The sequence below is a fragment of the Toxotes jaculatrix genome, chromosome 19 (genome assembly GCF_017976425.1).
Source record: "Toxotes jaculatrix isolate fToxJac2 chromosome 19, fToxJac2.pri, whole genome shotgun sequence".
NCBI classification, from domain to species: Eukaryota; Metazoa; Chordata; class Actinopteri; family Toxotidae; genus Toxotes; species Toxotes jaculatrix.
Window position 1 is genome coordinate 4370688 of NC_054412.1, and position 17119 is coordinate 4387806.

General features: G+C 41.2%; 2 protein-coding genes across 2 annotated transcripts in view; one reads left to right on the top strand and one right to left on the bottom strand.

Annotated features, from left to right (window-relative positions):
- Positions 1-1587: 1587 nt before the first annotated feature.
- On the bottom strand, positions 1588-3570 carry atp5mj (ATP synthase membrane subunit j). Its single transcript, XM_041064053.1, has 4 exons — positions 3454-3570; positions 2470-2593; positions 2052-2072; positions 1588-1730 (listed from the first exon to the last, which is right to left on the bottom strand). Exons 2-4 carry the CDS (start codon positions 2591-2593, stop codon positions 1717-1719), a joined length of 159 nt encoding a protein of 52 aa, XP_040919987.1. The 5' UTR covers positions 3454-3570; the 3' UTR covers positions 1588-1716.
- A 3775-nt stretch (positions 3571-7345) lies between these two features.
- Positions 7346-17119, top strand: part of syne2a (spectrin repeat containing, nuclear envelope 2a) — a 41630-nt gene continuing 31856 nt past the window's right edge. The window contains exons 1-23 of the mRNA XM_041064953.1: positions 7346-7459; positions 8089-8150; positions 9112-9207; positions 9344-9421; positions 9508-9600; positions 9782-9978; positions 10105-10304; positions 10503-10603; positions 11183-11272; positions 11601-11714; positions 11817-11954; positions 12074-12238; positions 12350-12462; positions 12588-12756; positions 13050-13146; positions 13222-13427; positions 13523-13675; positions 13868-14005; positions 14143-14232; positions 14463-14630; positions 14923-15081; positions 15171-15917; positions 16749-16915. Of these exons, the coding sequence (XP_040920887.1) occupies positions 7423-7459; positions 8089-8150; positions 9112-9207; positions 9344-9421; positions 9508-9600; positions 9782-9978; positions 10105-10304; positions 10503-10603; positions 11183-11272; positions 11601-11714; positions 11817-11954; positions 12074-12238; positions 12350-12462; positions 12588-12756; positions 13050-13146; positions 13222-13427; positions 13523-13675; positions 13868-14005; positions 14143-14232; positions 14463-14630; positions 14923-15081; positions 15171-15917; positions 16749-16915 (3578 nt within the window). The 5' untranslated portion in view covers positions 7346-7422. The remainder of the gene's footprint in view (positions 7460-8088; positions 8151-9111; positions 9208-9343; positions 9422-9507; positions 9601-9781; positions 9979-10104; positions 10305-10502; positions 10604-11182; positions 11273-11600; positions 11715-11816; positions 11955-12073; positions 12239-12349; positions 12463-12587; positions 12757-13049; positions 13147-13221; positions 13428-13522; positions 13676-13867; positions 14006-14142; positions 14233-14462; positions 14631-14922; positions 15082-15170; positions 15918-16748; positions 16916-17119) is intronic.

Below are 17119 nucleotides of genomic sequence, written 5' to 3' on the forward strand. Positions count from 1 at the left end.
TAAGCGTGAACGAAATAGCAAAGTAAAACTTTGATTTTGTAGTTTCTGTCAATAAGATATAATTCAAAAGTCAAACGTGGACGTAAAGAAGCCTCCTGACTATCTTTACAGGCCTTTTGTGTGATAACCTGCATTGTATCTTCATGTTTTCCCCATTAATTATTACACCACTTTATCCACACACGTTAATCTGAGCAGGTGCGTAGGTGGAAAAACGATAGCCAGAGGGACTTTTTGCAGGATTTCTCAACCTCTTCCGGCTCGCCGTGGGCTCATTTTAAAAATGCCAGAGTTTTCACGAGGCCCGCAATCACAGAGATGGTATGTAAGCATGGATGGATTACCGAACAGGCCTACAGGGCACGGGCCCAAGGGACCGAGAGATCAGCGGACCCCTGGGCCAGAGCCCCTGTATGAAGGGAATGTTATAACTGAATAACTAAAAAGAGGCAAAACCAAAAATAGGCACAAAAACTGCCGCCATTCAACCACAAAGAGACACAAAACAACAGACAGGTCCAACAGACTTTTATGTAATGATGTAGCATTATGGCAGAGCAAATTCATGAACACCTGCACGCCCAGACCAGTATCTCATCCCTCTGATCAAAAGCAATCGATTCATCTCAGTCCATCAGTTGTGCAGGTGTATATAAAGCATTTCCACCTGTAGCTGTATCACCAGCACATGTAGACAGTAGTGATGTGTTGCAGAAGTGGAATCGGTTTATCCACCTCCTCACTCAGCACTAAACTTCTGGCCTCAGGCAGGACTCTGGTCAACTCACTCTCAGGTCAATGAACCAAACTGTAAACAGAAACTGATTCATTTGCGATTGATTTTTGCCAGCAGACCAGCTGCGATGCTGCAGTCCTTTCTGCCATAATCCAGAGTGAGCAGTTCAAAAGAATTACATAACTGATATTAAATCTACTGTTGTAAATGAGCGCTATTCACATTGTCTATTGTAAGAGGGTGAAGGATGTCAATGCAGGCTATCTGTCAGTTATCAAGAGGGCTCATCCAATCACAAATATTTGGTTGAATTAATGTTATCTGGCTTTCTAGCTTGAACCAACCACACCATTGCCCACTCAGCACCAAATATGGCAGCGTTGTGGCTTATTCTCCGTTCAGTTAGTTAAAATGTAAACCCAAACTGTGATTGACTGGCTATTAATGGCTCACTCATTCTCAGTTTTCACTCTTACAACAGGGTATGGCAAACACTGAAATACAGTATGTCAGTGTAAGGGATTTATCAACACAGCCACTTATTAATGCTTAAAAGTCCCAAATGTGAACTATCTGTCAGTGATATAACGTGTTAGTGTAAATCTAAATTGTACACCAATAACCATCCCTTCAAAGACCAGAGCAAAATATGTACTTATGTGAAATACATGAAGCACTCCCTCTAAAATGTATTTACTTTCTGTGTTCAGAGAGCCTCAGGTTCATTCCCATACCTATATATTGATTACAAAATGTATTTCATTAGAAGCCTTTTTCTGTCTAGTGAACTCTAGACTCATGTAGCATTACTGTGTGCCCAGTGTGATACAAATTTACTCAGACAATATCAATGAAATGACCAAAACTTTGGATAGCAACTTTATTTGTTCCATATTAACAAAAATTTAAATTGGAAGTTGGACTAGCGACTGGGGCATTATTTCACAGCAGGTGAAGGGGTGGTCAGCATGGTGGAAAACTCAGTGGGCTGGCTCTGCAAAAGGAGAGGACAAGAGAAAAACAAAGTACACATTTAATTGCACAGATTAATAAAAATAGACCCTGGCCAACTAAACAGGGGCAGTCAGCAGTGAACTTCTTCCAGCAGCCAGTAATGTTCCTCCAGATGCCATCTGTCACTGACATCTAGAGGAAAACATATGAAACTGCACATCTGACATGACTGACTTGACTTCTCCTGCAGCCTAACTCATGTTCAATGCTGCAACCAATCCCCACAAAACTTCTTGTGTTTAAAACTAACACACCCACACATAGAATTCTCTGTTAAGGTATACAAAATCTGACTACTTACTGCTCTTCACAGCCTTCTTACCTAGAATGAAAAAAAAAGCACATACATTATATTAATCACATTAACCAATACAACTAAAATACAGTGCATTAAAATATAGCTCAGGTAAGTAACTCTAGCTGCTTAAACATTTTATATCTCGGCAATTGATTAAATGTTAAATGATGCAGGATCACAGCATTTATTCAGCACTGTGAATGCTGCTTTTATTTCTCACCTCTGTACAACTTCAGTGTTCTTACTAAGGAGAGTTGTCTTTGTTGTGCTATGTTTATTAATGATGCTTACAAATCAGTCAATCCAGATTTGGAAGCAGATATTTGCCGAATTAAAACCACCTACATTACTCCAGATTCTGCTTGTATTATGGAGTGCAGCTGCATTTTGTACAAATTGTCTTAAACTGCCTTAAACTCACCCCCGTAGGAAACTTTGTAGTACAGGTATGTCATGATGCCAACACCAACCCACATCTCTTGGTATGCCTTTGTGTAGTAAGGGCTCATCTTCCCCCACCAATTTGCAAACGCACGTCCAGCCATCTGTGGGAGAAAGCACCAACATACAGTCAAAACAACACTCTCAAATAAGAGTTAGTTTCAACATCGGCTGGACTGGAACATCATAACTGTGCCATACGCTCTCCACATCAAACTTAATTTAAACTTTACCACCTTTCTGAGGTGCTGCTCTCAAGCTTACCCAATTTACTCAGTCACAGATTTCGTATTTTACGTGCAATGCATTTAATTCGTTAGTCTGCAATAATCTGAGACTGGTTCATTCGTACAATATTTACAGCATAAAGAACTCAGTGTGTTACCTTGACCCTCAGCTGTGTCGGGCCAAGCTAATGACTTTGTCCAGCTGGGAAACAGTGATCAAAAGACCGGGTAAAATACCACTACTCTCTTCTCTTTTCTGATTTTTACTGTTAGTGGAACAAGGGACATTGTGTTTCAACTGACATGTCCAATACCCACATTTTTCCTTAAGATGAATCAAGCTCCTTGGCTAACGCTAATGCTAATATCATAACCTCGCATCTTGCGTCGGCATTAGATGTATGCATGTATGTAAGTCCGGTAAACTAATGAGGAGAACATTCTGAAGCACACACATTGTTGATATTTATACTGTGCTCGTGTAATTTGATCATACAACTGCTTCAATCAATGAATGGCTCCTGACTAGCATGTTAGCATCCTCTGTGCTGCTGAACCATGAAAGAACGCTAATTAGCTTTAGCACGAAGCTAAGCTAACTAGCTGTGTACACCTCCAAAGCAGCCCTGGTGAGTAGAGACGATAGCTTCATTTGAGATTGCTGTCGTGTAGAAACAGCTGCTCTTCTGTTATGATTAAAGTCACTCAGTTAAAAAAAATGTAAAGTCTTCTCTTACTTTTCAGTTTGTCACTCCGCTGTAGGAAGGTCAAGACAGCCGCTGCTGCTAAACGTCAAAGTCGTGGGGGAAAGCTTCTTCTACTCTCGTCTGTGTAGTACTTCATCCACGTTTTGCTGTTGCAGCGCCACCAGATGGAGGTACACGATTGACTTATTTGAGACGTGACTAACGCGTTTTTTCTAAGACATTTGAATGGTAAACAATTGTCTTTTCTCCTTTTTTGCTTCCATGTAAAAACTGTAATTAGGGTATTATGTGCTGCTGAACACCAGACTTTCTTGACAATCACAAGGTCTGATACATAATTAGCTCAATAAAAATATACTCAGTACAGGCAAGTGATGCTGGAGAAGGTATATAATGTTATAACTCCTTACTACTTATCTGCTTTGATTGTGTTTAAATCTTAGTTTATAAGTCTCACAATGAAACTTTGATCTGGTTTCATGTTGCCCAAATTCCTGAAAATACAATTTCCACTTGGCAGTGAAAAGAAGAATCATGGGTGTGAAGCTCATTTGTGAATTCTGGATACTGTTTATTCTAAAAACTGGACAGAGCCACCATAATATTTTAAATAAATGCCGATTTACTTCCCGTGATTACATTCAAGTTAGGGCAGTGTCAAACTGGAAAGATTGGTCAGGTGTCTAAAAACAGAAGTAAGAGTTTGGTTTATTTCCTTTAATTGGTGCTTTTACAAGAAAATGTCAGTGGTCATAGACGTGTGAAAGCCCTGTCTCACTTTCAATTTCAGTTGCATTCTTTTAACACTGTGCACTTTGCCTGATTTATCTTGATGCCATGTTACACGGTTGTAGATTTTCCAGGGGAACAAATAGCTATCTTATATCTTGTTCTGCTTTTATACAGTATCTTGTTCTTCCATTGCCGTAACAGAGGTTGGAATTTGAGGTGAGGGTGCAGCTGCTACGTGGCGCACAGACTGTCCACCAGCTCTGTCCGCTCACCATAGAGAGACAACAAATAAAACACTGGCACTGCTCTCAAGGGTAAAAATGGCATTGTATAACACGCTCTACTGTTCATGCACCCTCTTTCTCCTCAGGTGAAACAAATAACTAACATCAAGTAAAGACATATTTTATTCAGTTGTGTATTTAAAAACATTTGCTCCTTGTGATCACATACTTTGAACTGTCATGAATTATATTTAAAAGGGTTTTTATAATTGAAAAGTCTTAACAAATTGCCATGTCTCAGTATGAAACCTATTGCGAAATGTAAAAGCAGAATTAAATATTTATTATACAGTTGACAGTAGCATAATTCTGGAAATACCCCTGAAAGGAGACTGGAGTTTCTGTAACTTTATTGCAACAGCATACAAGAAAATCAAGGAAAAGAAGACAAGATAAAAGATATAAGTAGAGATTGTGTTTTTGTTTCTTGTAACAAATTCTACGTTTGTTTGCAAAGCAAAGAAGTCAACTCTGGGATTTGTCAGGATATGATTATAGGTAAAGTGTACTAAGTTTGTATGAGAGCGTGCAGGAGTGACTTGGGCGGCACTGAGCATGGGCAGGACTTTCCTCTTTTTTTTTTTTTTGTCCACACGCTCTGTGTGATAGGCAAGAGGCACCTTGTTTCATTTATGAGCACCAAAGGCCAAGTCCTATTTGAAGATACTCAACACAGTGACTCAACACGGAGTTGTGCCAACATGAAAGGACACAGCTGAGGAGATTTACTGCACAGTTTACACACTATACTGGGTTCCTCACTGTGATATGTACAGTAGCCATCTGCGTTAACTACAGCCCTGCTACAGGTATGTTGATTTGACCAGGACATGTATTTTTGTATATCTACATCATGGCAGTGTGCTACAGGCTCTCACTCTATAAAACACAATCATTCTGCCTCTTTGAGCTCTTTGTTTGAGTGTTTGCATGTGTGCACTTGCATTTGTGTGTCTGCGTGTGCGGTTATGGATGGGTGTGTATGGGCATGTTCTTAACGTGACTAATGAGGCAGTGGAGGCAGCTCACAGAAATCTTTTGGAAAAAATCTTTGACACTGCAGTATTCACTTCTGTCTTCTTTGGTGTTGTGTTTCTCTTGAGTAGATGATTTACAAATCCATGTCCTCTGAGCCTTTCTGAGGTGTAGTGTGTGCTGTTATAGGAGTCTACATGGCTTCAGGTGGTGCAGAGGAAGACGATGGAGGTGTACCATTGGACATTGACAACGTGCACATGCTTCTCCAAGGTCAGTCTGTTCCTGTATTTTTATAGATGTTGTGACGTGATGTGCTGGCGTGGGGGACCACAGTGGTGGCCAACTGTCTGGGATCAACTACCCATCTAACACAAATTATATTTAGGGAAAATATAAATTGATAAGAGCAAATACAAGGAAATAAATCTAGAGATAAAAATGTACTCTAATACAGAGACATAATACATGTCAGCCAATGTCTTTACAAATACTTAGCAATAGCATATAGCATAATATCCACCTTTCTATTGTATATTGCTCCTTTTCAGTTCTCCTTTTTGATTTATAGTCAGTTTTGATACATACTGCGAATATGTAATGATGGTAATAGTCACTGAAAATTACTTCACCACATTTATTGATCAGACAAATATTTTGTAATTAAAACATGCAGGTGCTCCCAGTTTTGTTTTCTCAAATAAAGTCTCAAGTTTTAGCAAATCTTGTATTTATGGAAATTTATGATCCATTAATTAACTATTGAATCTCTGTTATAAGTGATGCACATACTAAAAGGGAAAAATCTCACCTTTATTTTCTGAAAATATTTGATCTATAAATATCAATGATGTAATGTTGGAACCAGTTGTGGGCTTTAATACAGTTTTTGCACCTGAACAAACGTGCCTGAGTATCATCATTCACACTGTAACTTAAGATTGATATGAAAAAGATATTAAGAAAATCTTACAAAACACAGTTTCACAACATTAAATCCCGGTCTTGTCATGTTTGTTTAATTGTTTTGTAAATTTCTGCAAAACCTTCCTTGATTGTAATTTGACCTGAGAAAACACATTTGACCGATGCCTTCGTACAGCGGCCTAAAAACAAGAAGCTTTTATTAATGTGGTGAAGAATCTGCCTGATTTTTGTGCTGGGTACGTCAGATGAACTGGGTGGAGTCAAGTGATTAAACTACTCAGGCGTTTCCTGGCTTGGCAGGCTCTTAAACAAACAGCACAGTCAGTGAGTCAGTCGTAGCCAAATCTGATATCAACAAGTGAGTCCATGTATCTGACTTTTCTGTGGGCTTCTCTTATTGTCTCAGACAAAACACCAAGTTCCTTTGTTCACTACAAACTGAATCATAAAATAGTCTAAAAAGTTTGGTTTGCGGGAGACTTGGACGTATAATTATGAGCAACATCCAACTTTTCATGCCTGATACAGTTATTCATTTAGAAATAGTGGTCAGAATAATTGATTATTTCTCGAATAATTTTAATTAAAGTAACAGATTACTCTGCGTCAGGAATAAACATCAGTTTTTTCTTTTGATGATATTCCTTGATGAAATCATACAGTGCACACCAAAGCACAATTTCCAGAACTATATAACCTACGTATTTCTTTAAGCTTTCTGTCACTTCCTTGGACGACCTTTACATTGTTACAGTAAAAGGTTCATGTTTTGGAAATAGAAGCTTAGGGTCTGGTGTGTGTGTGTTTGTGTGTGTGTGTGTGTGTGTGTGTGTGTGTGTGTGTGTGTGTGTGTGTGTGTGTGTGTGTGTGTGTGTGTGTGTGTGTGTGTGTGAGCCTCAGTATCTATGTCTGTCAGTGTCTTGGAAGCCATCCCGTCGCCAGATCCCAGCCTCACTTCAGCTTAAAGAAGAAGCGTTTCACTCCAGGATCCTCCAGTGGGAGAGAAAGAGAGTTTAATGTTGTTTAGGTCGATGGTCTCCTTAGTTATTATTCATGGGTCTATTGACTGTTGGTTAAGAGAATGGCGAGTCAGAGAGCTCTTCAGTTCTCTGGTGTTGGTGAGTAGCTTTGGACCTCGCTGCAGCCCACATCTGGATTTCTGTGGCTGTTTTGAAATTTCAGGACTATTGTGGACTTTACAGCAGTGTGTTCCACACAGGAGAGGTCAAGGTTGTTTTTGAGGAATGTTGTTTAATATATTTGATAAAAAACAGCTTTAGGTTTAACACTCTGCCAGTTTTCTGTAAAGGATGAGGGCAATTTTTGTATAAATCAATCAGCTCGACTGTTTTCAGGAAATACACGTTAACTCTAAGTTAACTCATGTCATTTATTTTAACTTCCTCACTATTTGAAAAACATGACTAGATACATGTGAATGAATCAACATGAGAAGATATGAATGGACTGTCACATTAAGATGACCGAGACACCCCACAGATGCAGTTCATTGTTTCACTACTGAATGTGCCTACAGTGTGTGCTGCTCTCAAACTGTCAAACACAAGCTTCAAAAATTCTACAGGAATTTTCCATTTTTAATTCATATTTATGTTTTTCATTAGATTATTTGGTGTCTAGTACATCAATACAGTAATAATACTCAAAATCAGAAGCCACTACATTTAAATACATCTTGTTCTGTTTGAGTGTAGATTATAATTTCTTTCTCTTGTTTCCCAAACAGTGGAGCACGAACAGATTCAGAAAAGAACTTTCACCAACTGGATAAATTCTCAACTCGCTAAGGTACGTTGTGATTGCATATTTGTGTGATGTTCTCAGATTACTCTGAGTCTGTAATAAACATCAGGCTTTTGATCAGCACTCAGTGCTAAAAGAGTGCAGAAAAGTGGCATGACGTCATGCTGTGGTTTGGCTGGAAACGATATGAAGCAAGTGTAACGTGCTGACTCACTGGCCAGACACTGAGGTGCAGTGAAGCAGTTTGCCGTGGATCTCATTGGAAAGAGACCTTGAGCCGCTTGTGACATTCGCCTGGGGTATAAATAGTGCTTCAGCGGAGCAGAGCAGCACGAAATCTGAACCCAGACACCTCCTCATAACCTCATGTCCATATGACTGCGCTCGAAACGCCAAAATCACTCGTTCATAACTTTCCATCTGTTGCACCAATCTGAGTCCACTTACAATCCCCAACGGAAGATATTCTCTAGGTCAGTGTTCACTGTTGTGACTTGGTCTCAAGCTTTGACCCAGACACTGCGTTGTTTCTGAATGAATCTTATACAATTTCAGTTTAAGTATTGGCTGAAACAGAGAGGTTGTAGGCTCTGTTCTTAAGGGTAATGTGGGGAGTTAGTAAATGTGGTATTTGGAGCATTTTAAAAAAGTATGTGTATGTTTATAAACAGTATTTTTATAATTACAGTAAAAGCATAAAACCATTATGTTTCCACTTTGGTTTACTGAAGGGTAAACATTTCAGAAAGTATCCTCCCATTACCCTTTTGCCCCTTTTACCATATGACCTGAGGAAGCCCTGAGCTACTTCCTGTTTAATATAAAATGATGCAGCAACTTTCCAACCTAATGTGACACTGTGACCTAGGGCTGTTTCCACATTTCATAAGTGGTGAACTCAGCGATGGATAATAGATTTCACATGAGCTCAGCCACATCTTTATTCTGATGTATTGTGCAGCTGGATATATAAATGAGTTAGAGTAAATCCTGTGCGTTGTTGCAGAGATGCCCTCCCTCATTTGTGTCAGACCTGTTTTCCGACCTCCGAGATGGATCACAGCTGCTCGACCTGTTGGAGGTGATGAGTGGTCAGTCTATGGTGAGTTACTCCAATGCACTTCTGATATCAGTGAGTTAAGAATTGGGTGGAGAGAAAAAAAACGGAACAACACAGAAACATGCTGAAATGAATATTATTATCACAATAAAGCTGACGTTGTGATTTCTCACCACAGAAAAGAGAAAGGGGCCGTGGGGTTTTCAAGCAGAGGGCCAACATTGAGACAGCTCTCAATTTCCTGAAGAAAAAATCTGTAAGTTTTCACACACTCAAAAAAAACCCCATACCATCTGAACCTGTGGTGTATTTTATTGCTAATATTTGGTGTGTTTGGTGTAGATCAAATTGGTTAACATAAACATCCCAGACATCATAGATGGACGGCCCTCAATCATCCTTGGCCTTGTATGGACCATCATCCTCCACTGTCATGTGAGTATCATTAGTAAAAGTATCCTACTAAAGCCACCATATATAACTCTACTACTGCTACTGCTGCTGTGAGGAGAAGAAACAGAAACAAGAGCAGCTAGTGAAGCAGTTAATTCCTAAAAAAATTCTCAAATGAAGATTTATTGATAAACAATATATTGTTTTACTATCTCCATCTCAGATTGAGGAGCTGGCCAGTGCTCTCTCCTTCAGCTCTCGTCATTCCTCCCTCGACTCCCTGGCCAGCGTGGACTCCTGGTCTGGCAGCCCTGTCCCAGCTGGTCCAGTCCCTGCAGGCAGGACATCTCCCCTTCATAGACGCTTCAGAATGTCTGCCAAGAAGGCCCTGCTCATGTGGGTCAGGGAGCAATGCCAAAGGTGGGTGTCTAAGCATGTACTTAAATGCTTAAAACACAGGCATGTCACGGTTATTAAATCAAAAAAGTCTCGTTTTGTCTCTTTTGTTTTCTTATTTTCGTTGTCTATCTGTCTTTCTGTCTACAGGGTGGGTAGCTCTGTCAGTGTGAAGGACTTTAAGTCGAGCTGGAGGACCGGAGAGGCCTTCTTGGCCATCCTGTGTTCTCTCAGACCACAGCTGGTTGATCTCTCACTGGTTCAGCACAGAAGCAACCAGGAGAACCTGGAAGAAGCCTTTCACCTGGCCAGCAGGGAGCTCCACATCCCCCGCCTGCTGGAGCCCCAGGGTGAGGCTGATGAGATTTTACATGATGTTTCACTGGAATGTCTGTTATATTTATGGCTGCCTAGTAGAATAACAAACTGCTGATACCAGTCCTTCTTATGATTAACACCAAGACACATATTAAAAGACATTTCATTAGTTCTTAATTTGTGTATTTACTTACATAACAGTGACTTACTGCTGTTTTCTTTTACCACAGATGTTGATGTTAACGACCCCGATGAGAAGTCCATTATGACGTACGTGGCTCAGTTTCTACAGTACTCCAATGACATGCCAGCACCTGACGACCATCTGCAGGTTAGAGATCAGACCCGTATTTGAAACCACAGTGTCACATTCACATCACACCGACTGAATAAGAGAGAGATTTAATTCCTCAGTGATGTTTCTCACTGTAAACCCAGTGTTGCCATAAAGCAGTTGCGGCGTTGTCCACAATGGCCTCAAACAATCAGTTTACATTTCTCAGTAATCCTGCTCTCCTACAACATATTAAATCTACAAATCACATTGATGGTGCATGTTAAGGATCATATGTCCTTCTCTCCTCTTGGATCAATCCAGCCAACAGACACTACATTACATTACACTAATTTACACTTAGACTTGCTGATAAATCAGATGGACATGAGCTCATGTGCTTGTCATTTTTACTGAACTATGTTTTTACACCAATAAATCTCCACTATGGGGCCCTCTGAATTCAACTGCAAGTTTAGTGTTACTGTTTTTTTTTACTGCTCTTTTGGCCCCTGCTGCTTATATTCCCTGTCTGATCCTGAACCCACAATCCTCTGCATGAAACTGAAGGGTGTTAGCTACTTTCCTGTTCCTTCAACTTCTGTTTTATGCTCTCTTCTGGTGGCGGTGGTGTAGCTGTTTCCTCTGGATCCGCCCTCCTGCTTCTCACCTGTGACTTTACCTGCTCACTTCACTCCAGCAATCGCTATCTCACCGTTACGTCAGGTAGCTGCACACCAGGCAAAGAAGTCCTCCTTTACTTAATATTTGAGTGCAAACTGTTTTATATGCTTTTCTCTCACGCACAAGTTTACATTAATTGTGCACACTTTTTTTTGCCAAAGATTGATCATTATAAGATGCATTGCTGTTGCTGCAGGGGGCTTTTCTAATCTCTACATTTGAAAAATGGTTTTCCGCTTCTGGTTCCAGGGGTTTATCCAGTGATTGTCCACCTCTAACACTTTTATTCACCTTGGTTAACACTCTTAGCCATAATAGCAATAATGGCATCAAAATGTAGTTGTTGACCGTTTTGACTGGGCAAACTTAGGTCTCGCCAAGTGAACGAGCACAAGAGGTGACTTGCTGGCTGCAGCAGGCCTTTCAGGAACTGTCAGAAGCATGGGCGGCTGCGGGGAATTCAACCTACACAGAAAAATATCAAGTAAGGCAAAGCACAAGAACTGAAGGAAGAGGACACTCGTTGATGTGTATTATTTTGTTTTGCTTTGTTGTAGAGTGATTAGAGTTGTGTTTGGTTCACCAGGTCCTCCATAGTCTCACTGGCCCCTTCACTGAGCAAAGGAGACCTGTAATGACCCTCCTCGCTACCATAAGACGCTGCCCTGAGCTGAGTCAAGCGCATCATGCTCTCAGGGCATCGTGGGATCGTCTGGAGGAGGAGGTGAGGAAACCCACTGTGGATAACAAGGAGGGCCACTCTGGACCTATGCTATGTTTTTCTTTTCTTTTTCTTTTTTGTATATGTTGTATATGTATGTATGTATGTGTATCATTGTTCAGGTGCAGAGATGTAAAGCAGATCTGGACCTGAGTCTTCCTCGTCCTCTGGACTCAGTGGTTGTGTGGCTGCAGCGTGCAGAGGCAGCGCTGACGGAAGAGGGAGGAAGAGTCAAAGATCATGCAGAGGCTGCTAAAGAAGCAAGAGCTCAACAAGACACCCTGAAGGTTATTTTTATTTTAAAAATCAAAAATGTACTTTTTTTGTGTTTTGAACTTGGCACACATTTTCATGGTCTAGTTTATGTGCTTATGATATTGTTTGCTGGTTTTCTTTAGGCTTTAATTAAGGAGATGAACCACCACGTCCAAATTCTTGATGACTACCCCAACACGGATGACTCGGGGAACGTGGTAGTGCCCCTCGAAAAGTTTGATGAGATTAAAAGACGGTACATGGCATAATTGGTCAAAATCAGAAATCTTACAATCACTGATAATAAAACAATCCACAATGACGTCTTTTGTACCAGTAATCTCAATTGATAGTATGGTAATATATTTTTTTTTCAAACAGTGTCACCCACATCAGAGTCACAGCCAAATATCAAGGGATAAAGTTGGAATACCAGGAATGTCGTCACACTGTACTGGACCTCCTACTCTGTATCAAGGCGAAGATCCAGGCCTGGAAAACTCCTTACAGATCAAAGGAGGCCATACATGTGCTCCTGCAGGACTGGCATGTGAGTGTACAGTATAACTGACAGAGCAAGAGTTACACCAGTTAGGAAACGTAGTAGTGTTAGCTGGAATAATGTGAGCTAACAGTAAACTAATAGATATAAGATAGATAGTATTCAATAAAACACTGACAACTAAATGACAAAGCCATTTATGAGCTAAAAAGCTGAAATATTTTATACTCTTGGCTTTAATAGGCTCTAATTAGAATTTGTTAACCATACTACTTTATCTTACAAATTATGGCTCCAGAAAACCGGCAGAAGCAATGACTTGATGTTTCTTCTTTGTCTAGGAAACAGTGGAGCGCAGAGGCATGCTTCTGATCCTGATGGACACTCTCCAAAACCTGAAGGAGAAGGCAAACGCTTACACCAGCAAGGCAGCACTGGGTATGAGCTTAATGTGTGTTAATAAAAAGAGTTTTGTGTGCAAGACTTGACTTGAACCCTCTCTTCACTCACCAGGTGAGAAGTCCCAGCTTGTTAATCGTCAGGTGAAAGAAGCAGAAAGCGAAGCTGAATTGGTCACGCAAGCTGTAAGGACTGTGAGAGGGAGGATGGAGAAAGTGGTGTCTGCGTGGGAGACTTACAACAACTGTCTCACCTCTCTACATTCATGGCTTGCACAGACTACACAGTCACAAACCCAGTCTCCTGCTGTAGGGACACAGGTAATCTGTAGGACTCTCACTCTGAAGTCCAGTGTTTATAATGACTCTGCCTAGCTATAAAAAATGTTTGTTACCTTTTGTTTTGGCCACTGTAGGATGTGAGTGAGTGGATGTCATGTCAAGCTAAGCTAAATGAGGTGGGGAACTTACTTATTGAAGTGACAGAAACTTCAACCAGCCGCACTCTGGCCGAACAGCTCAGCAGGGTCAACATGCAGTGGGCTGAATTTATGAAGAGGACAAAGTTTGTGAGTTTGCAAGTTTCCATTGTTCTTACTGCACAGATTTTTCAAGAATGGATGGTTTAGATTGAATGTCAGGATTTTAAATGCTCATGATTTACAGAATTAATCTCAAGACCTGTTTAAATAGTGTTGCAGTTTTTCATCTGATGACGGTTATAGACTTGTCATTTAGGGATTGTCATTTGTCTTTCTTAGGGAATAGCATCAGAGCCCAGTGTCGGTCCCCCAAATCTTCACGTGGTGCATTCACTGATCCAGGAGGCCACCTGTCTACTGAGACAACCACTGGATGTGGCCTCAGTTCCACTGAAGGCAAACAGACAGAAACTACAGGTTGGCAAACTTACACATTAACAAATGGATGGGAAGATAAAAACAGACAAAGTGGACAACATTTTGAAATCTTTCCATGCCTGGTCTAGTCTCTCTTTTTTACTTCTACTTGCCACATCTACTTTTGTTTTTACCAGCTACTGAGTAAAAAGATGGCAGAAGTGGACATGTTGTCTCTCAGTTCTTCCCCAGACTTTCAAACGAGCCACATAGAGAACTTCCCACAGGTACTCTCTTGTGAAAACTTACTGTGATGCAGTTTAACAGGCCTCATTCCTTCTTCCATTTTTTGACTAAGCCCATTCTGAAGCTAAGCTTTGTTAAACCGATGCAGGTCTGGAAAGAAACTCTGTTTATTATTGACTTTATCCTGTGTCCATTGTTCTCTCTCCTCTATTGTATTGTGGCAAACTAAGGACAGGGTTCAGTGCTAATTGCTTGTATGTCTATGTGACAGATGCTGGCTGAAGCAGAGAGGACCTGCGGGGAGCTGCAGCGGGCTGCATCCAGGCTAGAGGGCCGTCTGGCTGAGATGGCCCACTGGAGCACAGATGCCCTGGACTGTTACCAGCACCTAAAGGAGAGAGAGCACAGAGGACACTCTGCACTGGACTCTACAGCCAAAGTCAGCTAATCAAAACTTTTTCTCCTCCTAATTAGGCATTTTTTAATGTTAAAGTCATTATAAAAGCTCCACAGGCCATTTTCACAAAAGTGATTTGCAAGTATTGTTGGCATGCAGATTGCAAATGATGGCAGCGTTACAATTCACAAAGGATTGTCACTTGCTAATTGCAGATAAATGGGAGTCCCTCAGGTCTCTGGCATGGCCATTCGTGGATCTAAAGTATAGTTTTTGATTAAAATTAAATAGTACAGTACACATACCCCAAAATAAGCTTTAGAATCCTCTCTAGGTGCTGATCTCCCGAGGCGTGCAGCTGGAAAATCAAGTCGTAACTGAGGGACGGGATCTGCAGGACTTTGTTGAACGAGTACAGAGGACCTGTCCTCTGCAGCACCTCAGTACCTCTGGGATGCAGGACAGGATCTCAGAGAAAGTCTCCCACTGCCAGGTGAGTTAAATTAATGTATAGTAACTTTTCTCAGTTCCTCAACAATTACACATGCTCATGTGATTTGTATATTTTTTCCATTTTTTTAGGAGATTCTTGGAATGTTTAGTTCCTTTGGGTACAAGTGGCACAAGGGTGAACCAGTGCCCCCGACACAGAGACAGCCAGAGACTGGGTTATTTGTTGTGGCCAGAACCAAACATGTAGAACAGACTGGGAATGTTAAGCTACAAACCCAGAACCCAAGTCAGCTTCCACCTCAGATTCCATCTCATATCCCTCAACCAACGACAAGAGATCCCTGGGTTTGGCCTAAAGACCAGCACACGAGCACACAAGATGAAACAGCTATTGTCAAAATCCAGATGCTGCCTCAGCCTTTGAGGGAACCAGTACCCCATTTCAACTCTTCTCTTGCTCAAAGTGTGAAAGAAGCTGAATCTAAGCCTGAATCCCTTACTCAAGCTTCAAGTCAGAGTCAGAATCACCAACCTTTAGCTTCTTTGACCAAAGCTACTGTTGGACCAACATTTCAAAAAAGTCTGGTTGTGTCAGAACATGCAACAAGTGCAGTGACAGGGGAAAAGGAACGCTCACCCCCCTCACAAACTAAGGAATCAAAATCCAGAATAAGAGGGCAACCAAAGACTCTACAGAACAATAAAGCATCTCCACAGCCGCCAGTTATGGTCCGCAGTGAAGTTCATTCAAAAGCCCAGTCCATGGCAAGAAGCAGGCTGGAGAAGGCCAGGGTTCGTGTGCAAGGACGCATCCAGCAAGCCATCAAGTTATTTGGTGGCAAAGAGATTTCAGAGTCACAGGCCAAGAAGAAACAGGTACAGTTTAAAACATTAAAGGATAAGGAATAAGAGGAACATCAACATCTACAACTGTGGAAAAAAATACAAGCTCTGAATTACTTTACTGTTCACGTGTCTTGTGAAGTCTTTCGACTGCTTCGACTTGCTTAATAAATGCTCAAAACAGAAGCTTGGTTATGTTTAAGACTTGCCTCGAGTGCAACAACATCCAGACCTTACAAATCCCAAATTCAGTTTCAGAATCAGGAAACATTCTTCACAGGTCTGTGGTGTTTCACGTTGTGTTGCTTCCAGTTTTGTTTGTGCGTGTTTGTCTAGCTGTATGTCTTTCTGTGCAGCGGGCTTTAAAGATGCTGCAGCCTGTCATCCTCGAGGAGTTCCTGGGTGCAGTGGAAGGGTATGGGGCCTTCTGCTCTGGGCCCCAGCTCCAGGACTTGATGCTCCTCTCTGATTCTGTCAGAAAGCAGTGGGAGGTATGACAGTGAGTCTGTGAAAGACTGATGTGCCCACTGGCTAAGGTTAAGTCAAAGACTGTAAACTTTGTGCTTGTCTGTGTCACACTCAGGATGTACGCAGAGAAATGGCTGCCTTTGTTCCCATCTTATGGTCTAAGATCAGAGAAGGGAATCAGTCATTTTCTGCTGTGCAAAGTGAAACGCTTACTAACGCTCTCCATGAAGCTACTGACCAGACTGACCATGACTCTTTGCAGCTACAACAGGTACTTGCATAACCCTGTAACATGGCATTAACAGCTGACTGTACTGTGTGGCTAACTGTCAGATGAGATAGCTAGAAAGAAAAGGTACTTGATTTCAGATTCTCAGAGGTTCACGTTCTCCCCAGGCTGCCACAGACGAAGCTGCGTCTTTTGAGGAAAGTGTTGAATCACTGCGAGAGCTGCGTGAAACACTGACACCGAGTAACTCATCCTGCCTGGCAACAGACCAGCTGAAGGAGTCAGACGAAGCACCGGAAACACAACCCAGTGACACAGCGCTCCCTGCACACAGGTAAGATAAATATTTATTTCATAATCTTTCTTCACTCAAGAAAAATAAGAAATTTAAATTTGAACAGAAATAGAATTTGTTGCACTACAATTTACCCTCAAATCAATATTCAGTTTATAGCATCTGTGAACCGAATTTCAAGTGAACTGCATTTTTAACTGGAGCAGACCTTTTATTTCATAACAGTTCTCGCTCTGTTGAGTC

Bases quoted from the DNA above. Each gene is read 5' to 3' on its own strand.
- atp5mj (XM_041064053.1), bottom strand. From the start codon at position 2,593: ATGGCTGGACGTGCGTTTGCAAATTGGTGGGGGAAGATGAGCCCTTAC. The intron at 2,073-2,469 runs GTGAGTTTAAGG...TTTTCATTCTAG, and splicing joins CTACAAAGTTTCCTACGGGG to GTAAGAAGGCTGTGAAGAGC.